At 41.8% G+C, this 20,902-nt stretch overlaps 1 protein-coding gene across 8 annotated transcripts in view; it reads left to right on the top strand.

Annotated features, from left to right (window-relative positions):
• The window catches only part of Ptprm (protein tyrosine phosphatase receptor type M), a 750,652-nt gene extending 742,437 nt beyond the window's left edge, over positions 1 to 8,215 (top strand). For all 8 annotated transcript variants that reach the window (XM_090353479.1, XM_090353477.1, XM_090353478.1 and 5 more), the window contains one exon: positions 7,472 to 8,215. In XM_090353479.1, the coding sequence (XP_090209605.1) occupies positions 7,472 to 7,525 (54 nt within the window). In that variant the 3' untranslated portion in view covers positions 7,526 to 8,215. The remainder of the gene's footprint in view (positions 1 to 7,471) is intronic.
• Positions 8,216 to 20,902: the final 12,687 nt, after the last annotated feature.

Genomic DNA, 20,902 nt, shown 5'->3' with positions numbered 1-20,902 from the left:
ACATCAAGAGTGACAAATGACAGCCAGCCCTGGGGTAGGGTCAAGTCTTCCTCAACATAAGCCACTCTCCAGGAGCCCCCAGATACATGTCTTGAGCTTCAGGAGCCATTCTACTCCCAAGAAGCCTGGTGCTGGCCATTGGGTGCAGTTAGCATATTGGCTTCTATGACAAAGAGTATTGTGTTCCTCAGACTGCTGCACTACAAGAAGACTATGGAAGCCCAAATTTCCCATCTTAGCTGTTACTAATTGAGGATAGGTGACCGTGGGTATATTAACTTCACATCTCAAGTGTCCTTGAATAAGTCACTTCATTGGGTTTTAGTTGTGTAAATTAAGGGGATTGAGATACATGTGGAAATGTTTTGGAAAGAGGAGACAGATGGTTATTGTCAGTGTAGGTATCTAGGAGGCGCTGTTCCTTCCCAGCCTGAGGGATCCAGTTATAAACAAGCTTCAAAGGGGATGCTAACAGCTAGTGTTTGTAAGATGTTCAGTGTATGGCAACACTGGTTCTGAGTCCCATTCACATAGTAACAGACTTCATGCAGATGAGCCAAACAGCCATCTTGTGTGGGCTTCAGTAAAACCATCCTTCCTGGAATATTATACAAATAGTAAAGTTTTCAGTCTTCTGGGTGGGAGCATTTAAAAGTTGGAAGGTTTTATTTTATGCCAGTACTGGGGCTTGAACTCAGGGTTTCACCTCTTGCTTGGCTTTTTCACTCCAGTTTGGCACTCTACCAACTGAGCTTCCACTTCCAGCATTTTTCCTGGTTATTTAAAGACAAGAGCCTCATAGACTTGACTGCCTGGGCTGGCTTCAAGCCTCAATCCTGAAATCGCAGCCTCCTGATTAGCTAGGATTTATAGGCATGAATTATCGGTGCCTGGTTTAGGCTGAAACACTTGAGAGCGAAGTCATATAGTCAGTGGGAGCTTAAGTTTAGAACAGATAAGGCTGTCAGATGATGGAATTGAAATCTCAGACTTTGAACCTCAAGGGCAGACATGCAGCTTCTAAACTTTGGTCAGTACTCAAGCAGAGCTGACTTTGATGTTAAAAAAAAGTCATTTCTCTCTCAGTAAGCCTGAATTAAGGAGATCATTAGAAGCAGACCTGCCAGGCCTTTCCTCTAACGTTTCCACTCTTGCTTTCCTCACACAGGAAATTTTATGGGCAGAAATAATGGGACTCTTTCCAGATCGGTGATGCGGAGTATGGGGCAGGCAATTCTTCATGAGATGAATGGAGACTTAGCTGGCTAGACCAAGGAGAACTTGTGGTTATCACCAGTAATTATACAAAAACATAGGACATTGTATCATCATTTCTTTTTCCTTTTTGTTCACAATAAAAGGAAAATTGCTATCTTTCATTGACACATAGTAAATGTACCTGTCCAGGGGACAGCTTGTGACAAGATATCATGGGTTATTCTGATGTAGAACACAGACATCCAGAACTCTGAATATCAGCACTGGTTTTAGAAGGTCAGTGGCTGAGAAATGGAGGAAAATTGTGAGATTTCCTGAGAAAATCATCTGCTATATCTGTGGCAGTGACTGTGAGAAGGATAATAGATGATATCTGGTGAGGTGATGGGGCGGGGGGGGGCATAGAGGGGTCACATTGCTCTTTTTAGTGGATTTGAAGCTTCTAGAATTGAATACGAGCTTACAGTTTGTTTGGTTTTGGCTGGAAGTCCTATTTCTATTTCATTTGGTATTCATACATGAGTATGTTGGCTGAAGGAATCAATTAACCCAGGTCAGGGTGGTAAAGTCTGGCATGATTGCTCTGGGTGTAACAGACAACCCAAGTCCTAAATGAAGAATGTTGGGCAGCAGCTAAGAAAGGCAAGCAGTGTGCTGAGTAAAGTCTTGTGATCTGTATCTTCAGAGGAGTATTCTGGAAAGCTCTGAGGCATGCTTCTGAGCTAGCCAGTGAGAAAGCTGAATGGGGTGGGGTGCAAACTCTCTCGTGGAACCCTCTGGGTCTCCTCATACTGTTCACTGGGCCTATGCCTGCTGTGGCCCTTTCCACCAGGAACTTGAAAGTGCTACAGCTTGCCTTCGGTCTTTCCACAGAACACAAGAAGGTCAGCCTGTCTCTCTCACTCTCCTTTGTGTGGCTCTGCTGTTTTTAAATTGCTCCTGACTTGAAAACCTGTCTATTCATTTTGAAGCCTGACGTTCTCAAGGGAGATCCAGAAGACCCTGAAGGTTGATTTTTTTTCAAATGCTATGTTTGGAGGGCTCTGGAGAAAAGCCAGTGGATTGCCAAGAGGGAAAATAATTTCCAACATTAAGTTTTTTTTCATCTAGCAGAAGCAGCTACACTTGTTCCTGACTTCTTTCCAGCCAGGTCTCTGTCTCTTCAGCCAGCCTCAGCTCCCATCCAAAACATGGGTCCCCAGATAGGGGACCACAACAGCCAGCCTAGTAAAATGGAGTCCCGGGGGCTGGATGGCTTTGATGGTGTGACAGTTGCATGAAAATGTCCGCTTCCTGTGACAGCATCCTTCACCTTTGCCCTCTTCACTTGTCTTTGAGGTTCACAGGGCTCTGACTCCCCCAGAAAGGGATGGAAGCTTCTGAAGTACCCTTTTGCCAGCCAGGTAGTAAGTGCCTGATCCACATCCCCCCCCCAATTTTTGTACTGGTATTGGGTCATGAACTCAGGGCCTCATGCTCTTGCTTAGCGTTTTTATTCCAGACTGGTGTTCTACCACTTAAGCCATGACTTCACTTCCAAATACCTGTACTGCTTTGGCCACGTTGCTCTAAAGACTCTAATCATCTGACCTTGAGCTGTGTTAGCTAATGCCTCCTGACTATTAAAATACAGATAAAATTTACCCAGATCCCTAGGGTAAATGTCTAAGATACTTCTGGAAACTTCTGCGTTTCTTCCTTTCCTGGCTCCTCCTCCTCCATTGCAAAATAACTTTGCACCGAGTACTGACACCTTTGGATAGTTCTGCTTTCTGTCAAGGAAAGACCATTTCCCATCTAACTGGAACTCTGGCCACTCGCCTTTGTATGTAACACGCTGCAGGGTCTGAAGATGCCTGTTTTATAAGTTAACACCATCCTCACTTCCCTCTTCTTCATGGGGTACTGAAGTTCCAGAAAGTACATTCCTGTGCCATACCAGAAGGTACCACACAAGGCTGTGAAGAAAGCCAGGCTAGGCACAGAGTCCCTGTTCCCCACATTCAATTCATGCCCACACAGTTAATGTCACCCAATTTTGGAAGATTCAGGACCAAGGCATAAATGTTCTGTTTTCTTTTTTTCCTCTGAAGCATGGGATAGCTCATGTGGCTTAATTATACCATTCAGAAGCAAGTGAGCTGACAGAAGAAACTGCAGAAGACAGGCCTGTACCTGGTGATCAAGTATAATCAGTTTCCAATGTAGGAAGATTTCAGACATTTACCCAGGTGCTTGGAGGCCGGGACATGGCAATTCACGGTCCTTCTTCTCCTTCCCCTTATTTTTCCGATTCACAAACCATTCATCACAGAATCTGTGAGGATTGGCAGCTTGCTTGGGAGGGATAAGGTGGGAGAGGGTGAATTCATTTTTGAAAATTACAGTTATGTCTGAGACAGGGCAACTTTGGCAGCTTCCAGGCAGCCTTGAAGCTGCCTGAAAATTCCTGTAAGACTCTATCTTGTGCCATGCTCGAGGGCCAGAGTCCACAGGTCAACTCATCACATTTGATCATGCTGATGATCTTTCTTAGTAGCCACTGAAACTAATGGCATAGTTAGGCTTGTCCAAAGTTATTTTTATGCAATGAGGGATTTGATTTCCATAAAATCATCATCCCAGTGTTTTGCAGAAACAAGAGAAATGGTTGCTGCAGTTTGTGGTCCATTTGTCAGCTTGGTGATCTGACAACATGGCCTTTAAACATTTTGAAATTCAAATTATGTCTTGTAAGTGTCCTAAAAATAAAAGTATCCAATCCTAAGATAATAAATACTAGAATGTGATTCAGAAATATAACTTTGCCTAAGACAAGTAATAATAGTTCAAAAGTAGAAAGAAATAAAAAGGAAGAGGGTGGGAATGGGGAGGAAGAAAAGAGAAAAAGAAAACAAAAAGCCCTGGAAACTTCTATATATAAAGAGTGGACTGGTTAGGCTAGATTGGGAAGGTTCTTGTTATTTGCAAGATGAAGTAGTTAGAAAATTAATTCACTTGTGTCAGATTTGCTTTAAAAGCCAACTGAGTCCAAACTTCATAAGATTCCTAGATTAATAAGGCTGGAAGTGAGCTATAGATGTGACAGACCTATTTGACAACCAAAGGAGACTGATTAGCCAATGTCTCAGGGCTGGTTACAGGACCCTGGGGTCCTTCTCAGTATGGAGCATTCAGACTTGTAGCTCCTCAGAAATACATGCAATCAACTGAATTCACATTTCATACAAAGCTTATCCAATCCCAGTCACACCTGAACCCCTGACTGACATAGGAAGCAGGAATCGTGGCATGAAATGGGCAGTATCTTTCAAACAGTGATTTTTATAACAGCTTTATTGAACTAGAACTCAAAATGCCATAAACTTTGCTCTTCTGAAGCATCCGCTCCAGTGACTTTCACTATATTCATGAACTATGCAACCATCTTTGCCCTCATCAAAAGCAGAACACTTCCATCACCACCACAACCACTTTACATGATAGAAGTCTGACTCTGCTGTCCCAATGCCAGTCGACATTCAGTGTTTCTAACTTTGACTATTCTGGACATTTGTTGTACAAATAGAATCATACAATCTGACACCTTTGGTGTTTAACTTTTCACTCAGCATGATTTGAAATTCATCAAATTTATCTTCTATCTTTAAGATTGCAATTGTCAAAAGACACAAGAAAGTCACTATGTAATTATAATGAATCAATTTAGCAGGAAGAAATGGCAATTGTAAATCTCCTTGCACCTAAAATCAGGGCATCCAGTTTTCTAAAGCAAAAGCTACTAAAGGGAGAGATAAGCTTCAATGCAATACTAGTGGAAAGTTCAGAATCCTATTTTCAGACATGGGCAGGTCATCTGGACCAAAAAAAATCAACAGACATTAGAATTAACCTATACTTACATGAAGCAACTTAGCATAAGTTTATAGGACATTCCACCCAGCAGTTACAGAGTAAGCATTCTTTTCATCAGAACATGGAATTATCTCTAGAAAAGATCATATAATCTACCACAAAGCAAGGCTACAAAGATGATTGGGAGAGGGTGTGGGAGGGAAAGTGGGAGAAAAACAGGAGAAGGGGTATCAATGTTCAAGAAGGAAATGTACCTACTACCTTACAAATGTATATAACTGTAACCTCTCTATTCAGCACCCTAATAGTAAAATACAATTGAAAAACAAAAACTAACACTGAACTATAGTACCTCGTCTGATTACAATAGAGTAAAATGAAGCCAACAAGAAAGAAAATTTTTAGAAGTGACATAAATGCATATTGAAACAGAAAAACAAACTTTTGAACCAACATGATGGATGAAATTAAAAAAGAAATTTACATTTTTCTCAAAGCAAATGAAAATGGAAACAACATAACAGAACTTAAAAGTTCAACAAAAGCAATGCTAAGAGAGAACTTATAGCAATTAAGTATCTATTTCAAAAAAAAAATGAAACTCAGCAAGGTGCGTCAATCCTGTAATCCTTATTATTTGGAAGGTGGAGATTGGGAGACTGCAGATCAAGGCCAAAAAGAAGCCAAAAGAAGCTTTCAATACTCCATCTCAACCAATTGCTGAGTATGGTAATACACATGGTAATACATCCCAGTGACATGGGGAAACACAAATAGCAGGATGCCTGGCTAGACCAGCTGATCATAACCAAGAAATAACCAGGTCAAAAGAAAGTTGTTGGAAGCATGGCTCAAGTATTAGAATGTTTGCCTAGCAAGCAAGGCCCTAAATTCAATCCCCAGTACTGGAAATATATATATATATATATATATATATATATATTTCAGATGAACAATGTAGCTCTTGGAAGCAAGAACCCACCAAACCAAATATAAAGATGACAATAGAAATAAGCAATATGGAGACTGAAAATAAATGCTCTATGAACTAAGAGTTGAGTTTCTTTTAAATGTTTAACAAAGGATTTTTTATCTGGTTTACTAAACTATAAAAAAGAAGACACAACAAAGGAAATGAGAAATAAAAAGTAGACATTACAAGTATCAGAGAAATAGATTCATTAAGGATTATTATGAAAGTTTCTATACTAATTGGGAAACCTAAGAAGAAATAGACAAGTGGGACTGCGAAGAGCAAGCCTTTAAAGCATTTCCACCAGTCCTTGTGGACTCTTCTACCTCTTGAATTTCCTGAACAAAGTTCAGATTGTTGATGCACAGGTAAATGGGAAAACACTCTTCCTTGGTATTTCCGTGTCATTGGATCTTCCCCAGATACCAAATCTTCAGAAGCCTAAGTCCCTGATATTAGGATTAGCAGCATATTTTCTATATAATCAGCCTTTTGGTATACTTAATCTTGAAATTTTAGTAACTAATATATTGTAAATACTGTGTAAGGAGTGGCGATTCTCTTACTGTTTGGGGATATACATTATAATAACCTAATAACTTACATAGTAAAAACAATTCTTTCTCTTTGTTTGCATGCTATTGTGAGTGTGTGTGTATGCACACATGTGCTCTGGTACTAGGGTTTGAATTCAGAGCCTGTGCTCTCACTTCCCTTTTTTCTGTGCAAGGTTTATGCTATACCTTCATTTCTGACTTCTTGCTGATAAATTGGAGATAAAAGTCTTACCAGCTTTTCTACCCAGGCTAGCTTCAGATCCTCAAATCTGTTAGCCTCCTATATAGGTCAGATTGCAGGCACCTGGTCCAGATGCATTTTTTTTCAAATATTTTGAGTTAAAAGTTGGTGGTCTCCAAGAATACAGAACCCAGGGACACAGAAAGGCAACTGGATGTGACTTTGGGTGGCCTGATGAATATAGATATAAAACCACTGCTTTAGGGGAACATCTGTGAAAAGTGAATATATTTATGATTGAGTATATTTATGTATATTTGTGTTTAGAACTGTAACTTCCTGATTAATTCCTAATTCAGATCCTTATTGATTTGATTTCTGCCAATTAAGACCCTTCACTGTATAACTGCTTGAATAGAAGCAGTGTTTAAATAATACAAAGCTGACACCATTCTTTTTTTTTTCTTTTATGCCAGTCCTGGGGCTTCAACTCAGGACCTGGGCATTGTCCTTGGGCTTTCTCAAGGCTAGTGCTCTACCACTTGTGCCACAGCACCACTTCCAGCTCTTACTGTATATGTGGTACCAAGGAATCAAACCCAGGACTTCGTGCATGCTAAGCAAGCACTCTACCACTAGGCCAAGCTCCCAGCCCCATGCTGACACCATTCTTAATCTGTTTTTCAGGATCAGTACAAGTTCTGCTATGAGGTGGCTCTGGAATACTTGAACTCTGGCTAATGGCATCCACGGCTCTGCACGGAAACCTTCCTTCCACAATGCCAAGATGTCCTGTGGTATTTGTGTAGATGAGATGAAGATTTCTCAGTATGCTTATTTTGCTTTGCATAATTGGCTCTTTTTAAGAGCCCAAGAAAGTGTTTATAAAACTGCTTGCACTGCCCAATTCCCAGTAGTGCTGCTGCCTGACAGAAACACACACAGCACACAGTCGTCAGACACTGTATTCCTCATCACAGGCCTATGAGCACGGTGGAGACATCTGGTCAACTGAAGAGCACAATTATATTCTTATGAAGGAATTTGTACCTTTGGGGTATTTTTTTGTGGCCCGTGATCCTTTGTCATTGTTAAAGCTGAGTGTATGTTTTTGTTCTGTGGAGAATGCTACCTGGCATTATGATAATATATTATTTTTAGTTAATATTTGTATTTTAACATGTCACATAATATAAGCTTCTGTAACTTTTCCAGGACTAACAGATAAACATGTAATGAACATAGATATGTTCGATGAGTGGTCGTTTCTACCAGATTTGTATCGTTTCAAAGGGAAAAGCTTGGGAGGACTCAGTTCAAAAATGCAACAGTCAGATTTACAGATCCAAAGCTTTTTCCATTTGTTTATATTGTAAATAGTTTTTGATTTCATCAAATTATTTATTCATTAAAAAATTTTTGTGAAGCACAGTGACTGACAGTCATTTTTATTAAGCCCTGTACATGTGTTAGTGCTTCAATTCAAATGATGAACCAGTCATGGCATATTGCTGGGAGTGCAGGCTGCACCCATCACAAGAACAAATTGGTAACAGTATCTAACATGTTTGGGCAATATAGAGGCACTGAAAGGATGAACTACATTTCCCAGAATTCTATTCTCTATCTTCCTAGTTCTAGTGAGCCTCAAGAGTCATTTAATACAAGATTTAGAGGGTAGAGGTAAAGCAACTTTAGTGTTTTGGGGTTTTTTTTTTATCGTTAAGTAATTGTACAAAGGGGTTTCCTTTTAACAAAGCAGTTTATGAATGCAGTGGATCTTGACCAATGTCACATTTCAACATTCTCACCTATCCCTCCCAACTTGCCCTTTACCTTGCTTTTTTGTCTAACTTTATAGGATATATATACTAAGTTGTTTTAATACTCAGAAAGTAATGCAACTGCTGCCTCTTACCCACAGTGTGAACTGGCAGATTAGTGCCTATTTGTGTGTTAGTAGTCTACTTCTATATCCAAAATTTGGGTGCTGAAAATAATAAACTTCCATTATTTCATCTAGTTTCTTAGGTCAGAAATTTAGGAATGGGTCAGCTTCTTGATTCTGGCTTGAAGATCTCTTCAAGCCATCAAAATATTAGATAGGGCTATCTGATTTTCTGTCATAGACTGTTTTCTGTTGCTATCACGAATGTTATAGGCTTGTTGGTTTATATAAAAGAACAGTTTATTCTGTTCAAGGTTCTAGAAGGTGGAAGATCCAAGCTCAAGAAACCACATCTTGTAAGGGCCTTCTTCAGAGGAGCCATGTGCTGTAGTCCTCTGAAGTGAGCGGCATTCCCCAAGCAGCAAACACGTGTCTCACAAGTTGTTGTTTGCAACAACACCCAGCTTTTCCCCATGTGGCTCTCCCCACAAGTTACAAACATGTCCTCAACCAGTGAGGCAACAAAACTGAGGCAGAAGCCCCCATTTCTTTTAGGTTCTGAGTTTGGAACTCCTACATTGTTATCTCAATAATATCCCGCTAGTAGGACAGTCAACCTTACTCCATATGGATAGGTCGCCTACTGAAAGAATATAACTGACTGAGTGTAAGAATGAGTAGGGGAATACTTACGGACCACCTTCAGACCTCCTACATTTGGCACCTCCGCCCATGTGATCTGATTAGCTGGGCAGAGTAAATTTCATCTCTACGGTTCTTGTCTCATCAATCAAGAATCTTTCATATTATGTTCTGGTCATACTGCTACCTTTTCTAAAAATATATTTTATTAGGTTGTTGTACAGAGGGGTTACCACTTCATAAGTCAGGTAGCAAGTATTTCTTTTTATATTTGGGGGGGGGGCAATGTCATCCCTTCCTCTGTTTCTACCTTTACACAGGACATTTTCCACATACTAAATAGCACAATTGCATTTGTTTTCCCTTCCTCCCTCTCTTTCTGCACCCCACACTTTGCTTCTCCTAAAGGAAAAAAAAAAAACAAATACCACCACCAACACTAAAAATCAGGTTTCCATTTCCCGAACTATGCTTTTAGTAAATAATATTTTTTGTTTTGCTAGTCCTGGGCTTGAACTCAGGGTTTGAGCACTGTCCTTCGACTTTCTCAAGGCTAGAGCTCTACCACTTGAGCTACAGCACCATTTTCGGCTTTTTTCTATGTATGTGGTACCAAGGAATTGAACCCGGGTCTTTGTACATGCTAGGCAAGCACTCTACCACTAGTCCAAACTCCCAGCCCATAAATAATAATTTTTAAAAATCAACTGGTGATAGCTCTCACAGCCAGTTTTAGTATGGGCCAAGGAAATATGGACCCAGTTTTAGTATAGGCTAAATAAATAAACATTCAGTTATAAACAAACTCCTTCCTTCAGTAACAGGAGAGCTTCTTGTAACAAACTCTAAGGTAATGGCCTCTTTTGAAGTTCCCAAGCAGGGGCAACTTGTTTGTCCATGCCAGTACTTAGACCATCTCCACGAGTGATCTCCTTGCTCCAGGTGAATGAAGTGATGACCACAGCCCATGGCTTATGACCTGAACCACCTCACCTCTCTTAACCTGCCAGATTCTTACCCGGATACTAGCTCTCACCTTGCCTTCTTTCCATTTCCTTGGGTTTTTGTTTTTTGTTTTTCTTGTTATTTTTTTTTCTGCCAGTCCTGGGTCTTGAACTCAGAACCTGAGCACTGTCCTTGCACTTTCTCAAGACTAAAGCTCTACCACTTGAGCCACAATACCACTTTCAGATTTTTCTGTGTACTAAGGAATTAAACCCAGAGCTCCATGCATGCTAGGCAAGCACTCTATCACCAGGCCACACTCCCAGTCCACTTCCTTGTTTTTTGAACTTAAGAAAATCTCCAATTCTGTTTTTGAGTATTGTCCCTTTATGTTTCCTATATAATACATCATTTCAACTGTAGTTTTGCCAACATGCTTAGTGCCTTTGATGTCTTCAAATTCCATCATAATCACCCTTCAAGTGGGTTAGTTTTAAAGAAATATATACAGACAAGTGAGGGTAAGTGACAAAGCATCATTTACCTTCCTAAACTAAGCAATTAGAACACTGGTGGAAAAAAATCCTTTTTTGTCTTCCAAAATGCTAGAACATCAGGCAATATCAGACTTTTGACTTCCCAGAAACATTAGGTGGATTGCTTTTAGCTGAGGGCTTAGAGGGAATGTTAAGATCATGGTTGGTGGGGGAGGAATTGAGTGGAGTTCTCTGACATTCTTTGTTTAAGGGCATAAGACTGAAAGTTCAAAAAGGCCAACATGAGGGGAGTGATCAGGGCAGATAATCAGAGGTGAAAAGTTTGCAGAGAGAGAGAACTTCATAGGACCTCTCCTAAGTCTTCAGCTAAGTACCGATGTACAAGCAGATTACCTGAAGCCAAGGAGAAAACAATACTCAGAACATATAAGCCAAAGAGTCAGGAAGGTTTACCCCAGTAAGTGGAAAAAAAAAACAGAATCTAAGTGCAGCTGTGGTTCTGCTTACCCAAGTAACTAAGCACCAAAGTGTTTCCAAGCCACTTAGCTGTATCACAGAGCAAAACTCGAGATGTTTATAGAAATGCAAAACATACCTTGTGCCCAAGAAAAAAAAAATCACAGCACACACATTTCAAACTCAAATTACCAAGGACACAAATAAGCAGGAAAACAACACAAACTGATGAGAAAATTCAGGAAAACAACACAAACTGATGAGAAAACTCAATCAGTTCAAACTGACCCAGAACTAGCACAGAAGTAGACTCCGTAGACAAACACAACAGTTTTTTATATCTTGTTTGGGTTCTAGGCTTCTTGAGACAAGCTCTTGTCTGGCCTCAAATGAGTGAGCCTCCTGCCCCCATTTTCTGGGTGCTAGGATTATAGTGCATACTCACACTCAGCCCAAAGATGTTATAACTATATTACAGGGGGTGAAAATATTAGAAGAAAGATTTATCATGGAAGTTATGTAAAGGGCCCCAATTGAACTTCAACAGATTAGTGTTTCAAAACCTGAAATAAGAAAATAAACTACAGGGACCCAGATTATGACATAGCAGTATTGTGTTTGCCTAGAATACATGAAGCCCTGGGTTCGATTCCTTGGTACCACATGCACAGAAAAAGCTAGAAATGGTACTGTGACTCAAGTGGTAGAGTACTAGCCTTGAGAAAGCTCAAGGACAGTGCCAAGCCCCTGAGTTTAAGCCCCAAGACTGGAGAAAGAAAAAGACGAGAGAGAGAGAGAGAGAGAGAGAGAGAGAGAGAGAGAGAGAGAGAGAGAGAGAGAGAGAGAGAGAAGAGAGAGAGAGGAGAGAGGAGAGAGGAGAGAGGAGAGAAAGCAAAAAGAGAAAGCGAGAAAGTGAGAGAGAAAGAGGGGGGAAAGGAGGAAGGAGGAAGAAGGAAGGAAGGAAGGAAGCTACATGGTGGCAACATCACAACAGACTTATGCAGAAGAAAAAACATGTGTTGCAAATTTAATCCTGAAATGTAGATGCTAATGGTCGTAGAGGTAGGATCTTTAAGATTTAAAATTAGCTAAGATCATGAAGGTAGGACACCCACCTTGATGTCAGTGGCTTTAAAAGAAGAAAAACAATTGTTGCTAGCATGCCTGCCTTGTCCTCACCATGTTGCAATACACCAAGAAAACCCTCACCACTGTACTCTTAGGCTTGCCAGCTGCAAAACCTGTGAGGAAATCAACCACAACAAGCTCTATTTTTTATAAATTCCTTAGCCTGTGATACTCAGATAAAGCAACAACAAGCATGCTAAGAAAGGCTGGACAGCAGCCTCTGACTTAGACCCTTCCCTTCTTAATAAATATCTCTGCCTGCATCCTTTGTATCTGTGGCATTCATTCATCAAGAACCCCTAGCAAGCTGCAGCAGCAGATGCCAGCGGTGGAGCTGCAGCACCAGCAGCAGATGCCAGCGGTGGAGCTGCAGCACCAGCAGACACTGACTGCCACTGGTACTGCCACACTAGTAGGCATTGCCTGCTGCAGGGCGGACAACCTAGCATACTCTGCCTGCTTCCAGAGCCAGAAGCCTGTGACCCCCAACAGGCTCTACCCACCATGAAAAGTGGAAGACATCTGTACCATTAGAGCCCTCCCCTTTGACACTCAGAGCTTCTGTGTCCCCACATTGACAGTCCCTGCCCCTGCAGGGGGCTCAGTAGGGAAAGCCCAATGCCCAGCAGGCCTCAGCACCTTGCATACTGTAGGTGAGTGAATGGGCCCACAGGTCCTGCCCTTTCATATGTGAGCCAAGCCTATCTGGCTTGACGGGTCTATTCAGGGTCTTGGCAAACTACAAAACATCCTAGATCAAAATTTTACTCACTATCCATCTATCTAGGTATATGGACATCTCTGTAGATATTTATATAGATACAGATAGATAGATAGACAGACAGATATCAACAGACAGACAGACAGATATCAACAATTAGTACCAAAGCCCAGGCTAGGAAAAAATAATAATAAAAGCAGAAACTGGTTTTAGTCCTAACAGAAAAAAAAAATTGAAGCAAAAAAGAAGCTCAAAATGAGAAGTTAAAATGCAGGAAATTAGCAAAAGTGTGGTTTCCACTGTTTCTATAACAGCTAATGGTGCTTGAAAGACAGGGGTGGTATGGTGTCTCCTCCCTGGGGAACACATGCTCTTTAAAAGGAACTCAGAAGTGAGAGAGCAACCGCTGTGGTCCATTGTCTTCATGTTCAAAATAACAGCCCTGGCTTTGTCCGCAGCTAGCATACTCAGGGAAGCTCTGTTGGTGGTAAAATAGGTACCGAGATTCTAATATGCCTCCCAGTAAGAGGCAGAATTTGATTTCCCTCTAGTCTGGGCCAGGCTGAGTAACAAAGACATCACATGAAGTGAAATGAAGGTGTTCAACTGCAGAAACAACGAAGCAGGCTGTGGCAGCCTGCTTGCTCTGCTCTCTTCTTGACTACTCACTTTGGACAGGTACTTGGTGAGGCCCTGGAGAATTAGAGTGCAGAGCTAAGGGGCTATGGTTCAGATACATGTTCCCCAAGACTCATGCTTTAAAGCCTTGGTCACCAAATCACCATGCTTTGGGGAGATAGATGGCAGAACTTTCAAGAGGTCTTTGGTCACTGAGGACATAACTTCAAAAAAGAATGTTGGAGGTGGGCACCAGTGACTCACAACTGTAATCCTAGATACTCAGGAAGCTAACATCTAAGGATCTTGGTTTGAAGCCAGCTGAGGTAAGAAAGTCTGTGAGACACTTATATGCAATATACCACCATATAAAATTAAGTGTAGCTGTAGCTCAACTGGTAGAGTGCTAGCCTTGAGCAAGAAAATTCAGGGACAGTGCCCAAGCCCTGAGTTCAAGCTCAAGGCTGGCATTTAAGAAAAAGAAAAAGAGGCTGAGATCTGAGGATCACAGTTCAAAGCCAGCCCATGAGATTCTCATCTCCATAATCAGCCACCAAAAAGCTCGAAATGGAGGTGTGGCTCAAGTAAACAAACTAAAGGACAGAATCCACACCCTGGGTTCAAGCCTTAGTACCAGCACACACACAAACAACACAAAAAAGGGGGGAGAGGAGATATTGAGCCACTAGCTCCTCATCTCCTCTCTTCTGTTTCCCCATGAAGTGAATGGCTTTGCTCTATCAGGTACTCACTCATTCACCATGACCCACAGAAGCGCCAGACATGGCTAATCTACCATGGCTCAGAGTATGAACCAAAGTCCCTTAAAGGAAAATCCATTCAAAATTGATTTTTTTTTCAGATTTCTGTCACTGTGATAAAGTATCCAGATAATTATCTTATAAAAAGATGAAAAGTTTATTTTGGCTGAGTTCCAGAAAATGGTCAGTTGACACTCTTTCTTTAGGGCATGGGCAGAACATCATCTGTTCCTTTCATGGGGAGCAAATAGCAAGGGAAGAGGCCAGAATCTTCCCACCCCTTCAGAGACACGCCCCCAATTACATAACTTCCTTTTACTAGGCAGGACCTGCTAAGCTACCTCCCAACAGTAGCCACAGGCTGGGAATACTGCCTTAACACATGGATCTTTGGGAAAATTTCTGATTTTCTTGAGTTATCTGTCACAGTCACAAAGCTGACTGATACATAAGGCCTTCATGAGCTATAAACCTCAGGCAAAACCTCATTGTGACTGATGCTGGCCTCGAACCACCCACCTAAGCTCTGCGCCTGATTCCTACTTTGCAGAAACCATGAGAGGACAAAGTCTGTCATTTTAAGTGAGAAAATCTAGTAGGGGTAATTCTATACCCCTGAATTAAGTTCCAACTCTGATATTCAGCAGAAACTTCTAGAAAGCAGTCCTTTGAGTATAAAAATTTTAAATTATAAAGTATGAGATAAGAACTTCTTATGATGTCCTAAGCTCAAGAAACTCCTACCTGTAGGAACAATTTCCCAAAATGTGACTCCAAATACTTGTAATACTTAGGGTATTTTTGTTTCCGTTTTTAATTGTTTTTATAAAGGTGACATACAAAGGGTTACAGTAACCTAAGTCAGATAGAGAATACATTTCTTTTTGGATGATACCACCCCTTCCCTTGCTCTCACCCATTCCCACCCATACGGGTTATATAATTCATTTTCAACGTAGTGTCTAGTGAGAACCATTGCTGCATTTGTTCATCCTTTGTCCCTCCAGCTCTGTGCCTCCCTTACCTTTCCAAAGACAGATAAACGAAGAAAGAGAACTAAAATGAAAGAAAACAGCAGGAAGGAAGGAAGGAAGGAAGGAAGGAAGGAAGGAAGGAAGGAAGGAAGGAAGGAAGGAAGGAAGGGACTCATTTTCATTTTCTGGAGTTCATTTTGATAAATATTATTTTGTATGATCAGAGATACACAAAGGCATTGTGCCTTTCTCTTTCTCTCCCAAGAGTGTCCTCCTTTTTTTTACTGTGTGTGAATGTCTAGAGTCCTGTATAACTTATTATGTCCTGGTATTTTATCTAGCTTCTGTACATGAGAGAAAACATGTTTGTCTCTCTGAGCTTGGGTTACCTCATTTAACATGGTTTGTTCTAGGTCCATCCATTTATAGTTAGTTGTATAACATCTTTAATGTATTAAAAAATATAATCTGATTGCTGGTGTCTCTGGCCTGGAATCCCAGATACTCAAAGACTGAGATCTGAGAAGTGTTTGAAACCACAGTTTTCTTTCTGGTTTTAGTCTTTGTTTTCATTCTCTATAAATTCTCAATGTTATAATCTTTACATTGTGTTAAGACTTCAAAATCGCTATGATTTCAATAGCTGGTACTTTACATTTTCCTGAAATCTAGGACAAAGAGAGTATTGCTTTGTCCTCACTCACAGAAGGTAAATTCTGGGTTGACTCCTTTTGATTTTGATGGGAGCACTATTTATACAAACCAGGCTGGTTCTCACCAGAGTCCATGGTGCTCAAGGTATTTATTACAGAGAAACCATGCCTGTTGTACTCTGATAATTTTATGTTCTTGTCTTCCTTAATGTTGTTAACTTAGATATATTATCTTTCCTACAAATGAAATGCTCTTAAAAGTTTTACACATGACCTCTACTTACTTGTAGGGAACTCTGAAGCTGAGCTATAAGATTAGGAAAGGATTAGGTGGCTGGAAGGCTGTCTTGCCATTACTCAGAAGGCTTAGAACTGGACCCTGGAAAGTTCTAAACAGATTAAGTAGGACTGACATCTAAATTATGTCTAAGTTGCTGTCTTTGCTCTTCCCCCTCAACTCCAATAATGGAGCCAGTTATTCAATATGCACACAAATACTGTCTCGTGTTAATGATTACAATAACAAAATAGATATCTTGTTTTCTGCACATACCTATGGCAACCTTCCCTGTACCAAGCTAAATCAATAGGCTTGCTTAAGTGAATTCAGTGTTTAACAGACAGAAAGCCTGGAATCCCTTGGTTACCCATTTGCTTAACTCATTTTCTGTCTGCTCTCATTTGTTCTGCTCAAGTATCCCATCATGCTATCCCAGGATGTGGACAGCAACTTACTTTCCTATATGATAATCTATTACTGTGCTTTGATCATTGAAAGCTCATAGACATAGCTACCAGCATTGGATGATGAGGCCATGACTATACCAGGTACTGGGGGCTTTCTAGTTTTCGGGTTCTAAATGTACCATTTCAGACATGGGTGATCCTAAGCAGCTCAGTTCCACTGGGTGCTTATCAAGTAAACTTGGGAGAAAGAATAAGACACTCCACATTTTCTTCTTTGTCCTACTCACTGCCAAATAGAAATAAAACTAAGCTAGCCTCAGCCAATGGGGACCATTCCTCTCTCTATGACAATGTCTCCTGTTGCTTTCCCAAGTATGTAGCATGATACACAATAAAATAGGGCCAGGCACCAATGCTTCAGGCCTGTAATTCTGACTGCTCAAGAGATAGGGATACTACAGAGGTTGGTGGTTGAGCACCAGAGTGAGTAGAAGTCTGTGAGGCTCCATTTCCAAAACAACTAGCAAAAGGCCAGGCTAGAGGCATACCTCAAGTGGTAGAGTACCAGCCAAACAAGCACAGGGTACTAAATTAAAACCTCAGTACTGTCAAAAAGGAAAAGAAATAGAAATAGTGATTGATGGTGAAAGTTAAGAGCAATATGAATGTCAAATACAGTTGTTGTGGTGATCAAATATAAGAAATTCTATTCACCAAAAGACTGCCACATGGGTAGAGTGCCAATCTTGGGAAACTAAATGTAAATATAACTAACTACAATAAAGCATCCGAGGAAACTGATTTGACTGACTGCATCTGAGTAGCGATGCCAGCATGGACTCCTGGTTCCTCCAGCTATTCCCATGAACCAACTGGGCCCCTAAGGCCCTGGGAAATCCAACAACAGGCAACTAGGTCACAGATTGGCACTGATGGCTCACAGCTGTAATCTACTCCTCAACAGGCAGATATCTGAGGATAACAGTTCAAAGCCAATCTGGGCAGAAAAGTCTGTGAGACTTAATCTCCACTTAACTTCCAAAAAAAGTATGGAAGTAAAGCCATGGCTCAAGGAATAGAGTAGTAATCTTGACCAAAAAAGCTCAGGGACAGTGTCTTGACCCCAAGTTCAAGTCCTGGGATGGGCACCCAAAACTAAAAACTAAAAAAAGAACACAACCCAAGCCCCATGCTGCACTTGTCAATTGAAGGAGGCTTCTTCCTGGTTCATTAAAGCAATATTGCAATGCCCTTTCCATTCTAATATTAGTATAAATAATAGAATGGTGAAAGTATAATTACCACTGCAGAGTCAACCTAAAAGGTTTTTGAGGGAAGTGGGGCTTGGCTTCAGGGTATGGCTGTAGTCTTGAGCTGAATTGACCAAGGACAGCACCCAGGCTGAGTTCAAACCCTATGACCCACCAAAAAAAAAAAGATTTTTGAAATCTGCTCCTTGACCTTAGCACCGAGAAAACTAAATTTGGGCCACTTATATTCTCTATAGTCTAGAAGACCAGGACACTTACCCTCACCCCATAATGACTACAATATTGTCAGCCCCCATTACATAGGGAGACAAACCTGACCTAGCGAGGGTAAATAGCTTCCTTTCCGCTAACAAGGTGCTGACAGGACTTGAATCCAGATCAGCTCACCCATGTGCTTCCCAGGTGGGAGATTGGCCAGCTTCCAAGGTCCCAGCAACAGCCACCTGACTTTCTATTTGACCATGGGCAGGTCTTCATTTCTGTTATCTGATCAAATCAGTCAGGTACTTCCTTGAAAAGTGCACTGTCCAAGGCTCTTGCTTGCTTGCTCCTTCCCCTAGTCATGGTTTTGGTGGTCTTACTCCAGCACACGGTCTTGGGGATTCTCTCCTCAGTCATCCCATCTCATTCAAGGATGAAGGAATGAAGATCGGATTATCGGGGAGCGGGGGGGGGAATCCCCTGAGCGGCCAGAGAGGCTCAGCACTGCAGGGTGATTCAAAGTGGTCTTGGAAATTGAGAGCTCAGTGAGGCTACGAGGGCATGAGCCATGAAAGGCCTCTCTGGCTGGCAATACTGATCATGCCAGCATCATCCAGACTCAGAGGCTTTCCCAGAGAAGTGGAAGCAGAGCTACTCTGGCTCTGACCCAGCCAGAGTCACAGACATCTCAGACCCTGTGCCCGGGATGGCATACAGCAGCCTGCCCATTTTTGTCCCCACCCACTCTGGAGGCAGCAGTGGAATGCTGACATTTCTCTCCCCAGCTCTGCTTTCCCAGGACCCAGAGCTAGTGCAGAGTCTGCCTCATCCTCAAAGAGCCAATGCTACTGGGCGCCAGTGACTCATACTTGTAGTCTTAGCTATTGAGGAGACTGAAATCTAAAGATCTCAGTTCCAAGGCAGTCAGGGGCAGGAGAGTCTTTGAGACTCTTACCCTCCAACTAACCAGCAAAAAAAATAAAATAAAATAAATCCAGAAATGGAGCTGTGATTCAAGTGGTAGACCACAAGCCTTGACCAAAAAAGCTAAAAGACAATGCCTAGAGTGCCCTGAGTTCAAGCCAGAGGACTGAAACAGAAAACAAAAAAAAATAAGCAAAAAGTCCAGACTGAGGGAATGCTTTCTTCCCACACCTGAGACTGCCTCTCCCCAGAGTCTTTCTGAGCTTGGAGAAGGGAGTATCAGCTGAGCACATGCCCTAAGGATACTTGTTCATTCTTAGCATGGAAGCTTGGCCTCACCAATGACATACAAGTGGAATACCGCTCCTCTGAGATGGGGAAATTCTGCTCTGGCCATGATTATAACCCTACAGACCTGAGCTTGGAGAAAGCCTAGCCTGGAAGTGAGGTAGACAAGTGGAGATACAAAAGGCTCCTGCCAGGAGGTGGGGTGGAAAACTCCCTCAGTCCACATCATCCTAACAGGGACCTGTATAAGCCCATGTGCCACTGCTGTGACAAAATACCTGACACTGGTGATATTCTGAAACGGTTTACCACGGGTCCAAATACCATGGAGCTTCCTGGCAGTATCACCACAGGGCAGGGAAGTGTCAGATAAAGGTCCAAGCACCCTAGGAGGCTTTGCTCTACCACAACCTGTTCTTCTGGGAACCAATCCATCCACAAGGCCACCAGGAATCCCCACAGGACACATTTTCCTGGTGTTGGTAGGACTAAGGGTGATGCCAGCAATGGCCTAACAATCTCCCCATAGGCTGTTCCTCTCCTTCCACACAGCACCCCTGAAGACCAAGCTTCCAGCACAGCAACTTCTGGGCCTCCCACTCATATATATCCAGCCACAGTAGGATCTCCTTGGGAGAGGAGCCATTGTAGTCAGAAGGTGCTTCAGGCCCACTTGCCAGCCTCCAGCAGTGTGAGCCAGTCACCTAACACATGAGCCCAGAATTGATGAGCCCAGCAAGGTCCAGGAGAATGGAAAACAGCTTGTCTTCCGTACTGAACTCCCTGGGACCTGCTCCAGTCTGCCTAGCAAGAGAACATGAACTTGGGTGTGTATGTACTTACTGTTACACTCTTCCCAAAAGGTAATACAACTGACAGCAAATCTTGGCTGGCAAGGAAAGCCTTCATTAGGCTACAGATATTTTCTAGGAGCTGGAACCTTACTACGCATTCACACATACCCTGAAGCAGAAGGCTCAGCTCATCTAATGACTTAATGATGGGTCTGTGTCCATTAGCTCCAGTCCCCTGCTCATCCTCATGTGAGCTCAATGTCTCTATTTCATAAAACACCAATTTATCGGTTATTACCCTCATGTTAAAGTACGCTCATCAATTTAATATAATTCACCTCTTACCGATCCTATTAGCTAATAAAAGCATTAGCAAATTGTCACACGTTTAAGTGACCGTGTAATAGGTATTGGTTTTAATTGTCGGCCCTTAAGTGGGCATTATTCCCAAGTGTCTTGCTTCATAAGTCAGGTAAACCCCTCACTCTCGGAAAGTCTTGAGACTTGCCTGCTGCAGAGCTTATGGACATGCTTGTAACCCACCGATAAAATACCAGAGTCCTATCTAAATGTTAACATTGGCTTCGAGACTTTTTATGAGGAGGGGGTGGGAAACAAACATAAGTGTAATTTTACTTTTTAACCACTTAGACTTTACTATTCTGTGGCA

Source organism: Megascapheus bottae, chromosome 19, assembly GCF_031878675.1.
Source record: "Megascapheus bottae isolate mThoBot1 chromosome 19, mThoBot2.hap1, whole genome shotgun sequence".
Lineage (NCBI taxonomy): Eukaryota > Metazoa > Chordata > Mammalia > Rodentia > Geomyidae > Megascapheus > Megascapheus bottae.
The sequence above is the reverse complement of the archived record's forward strand: the minus strand, read 5'-3'. Positions and strand labels throughout refer to the sequence as shown.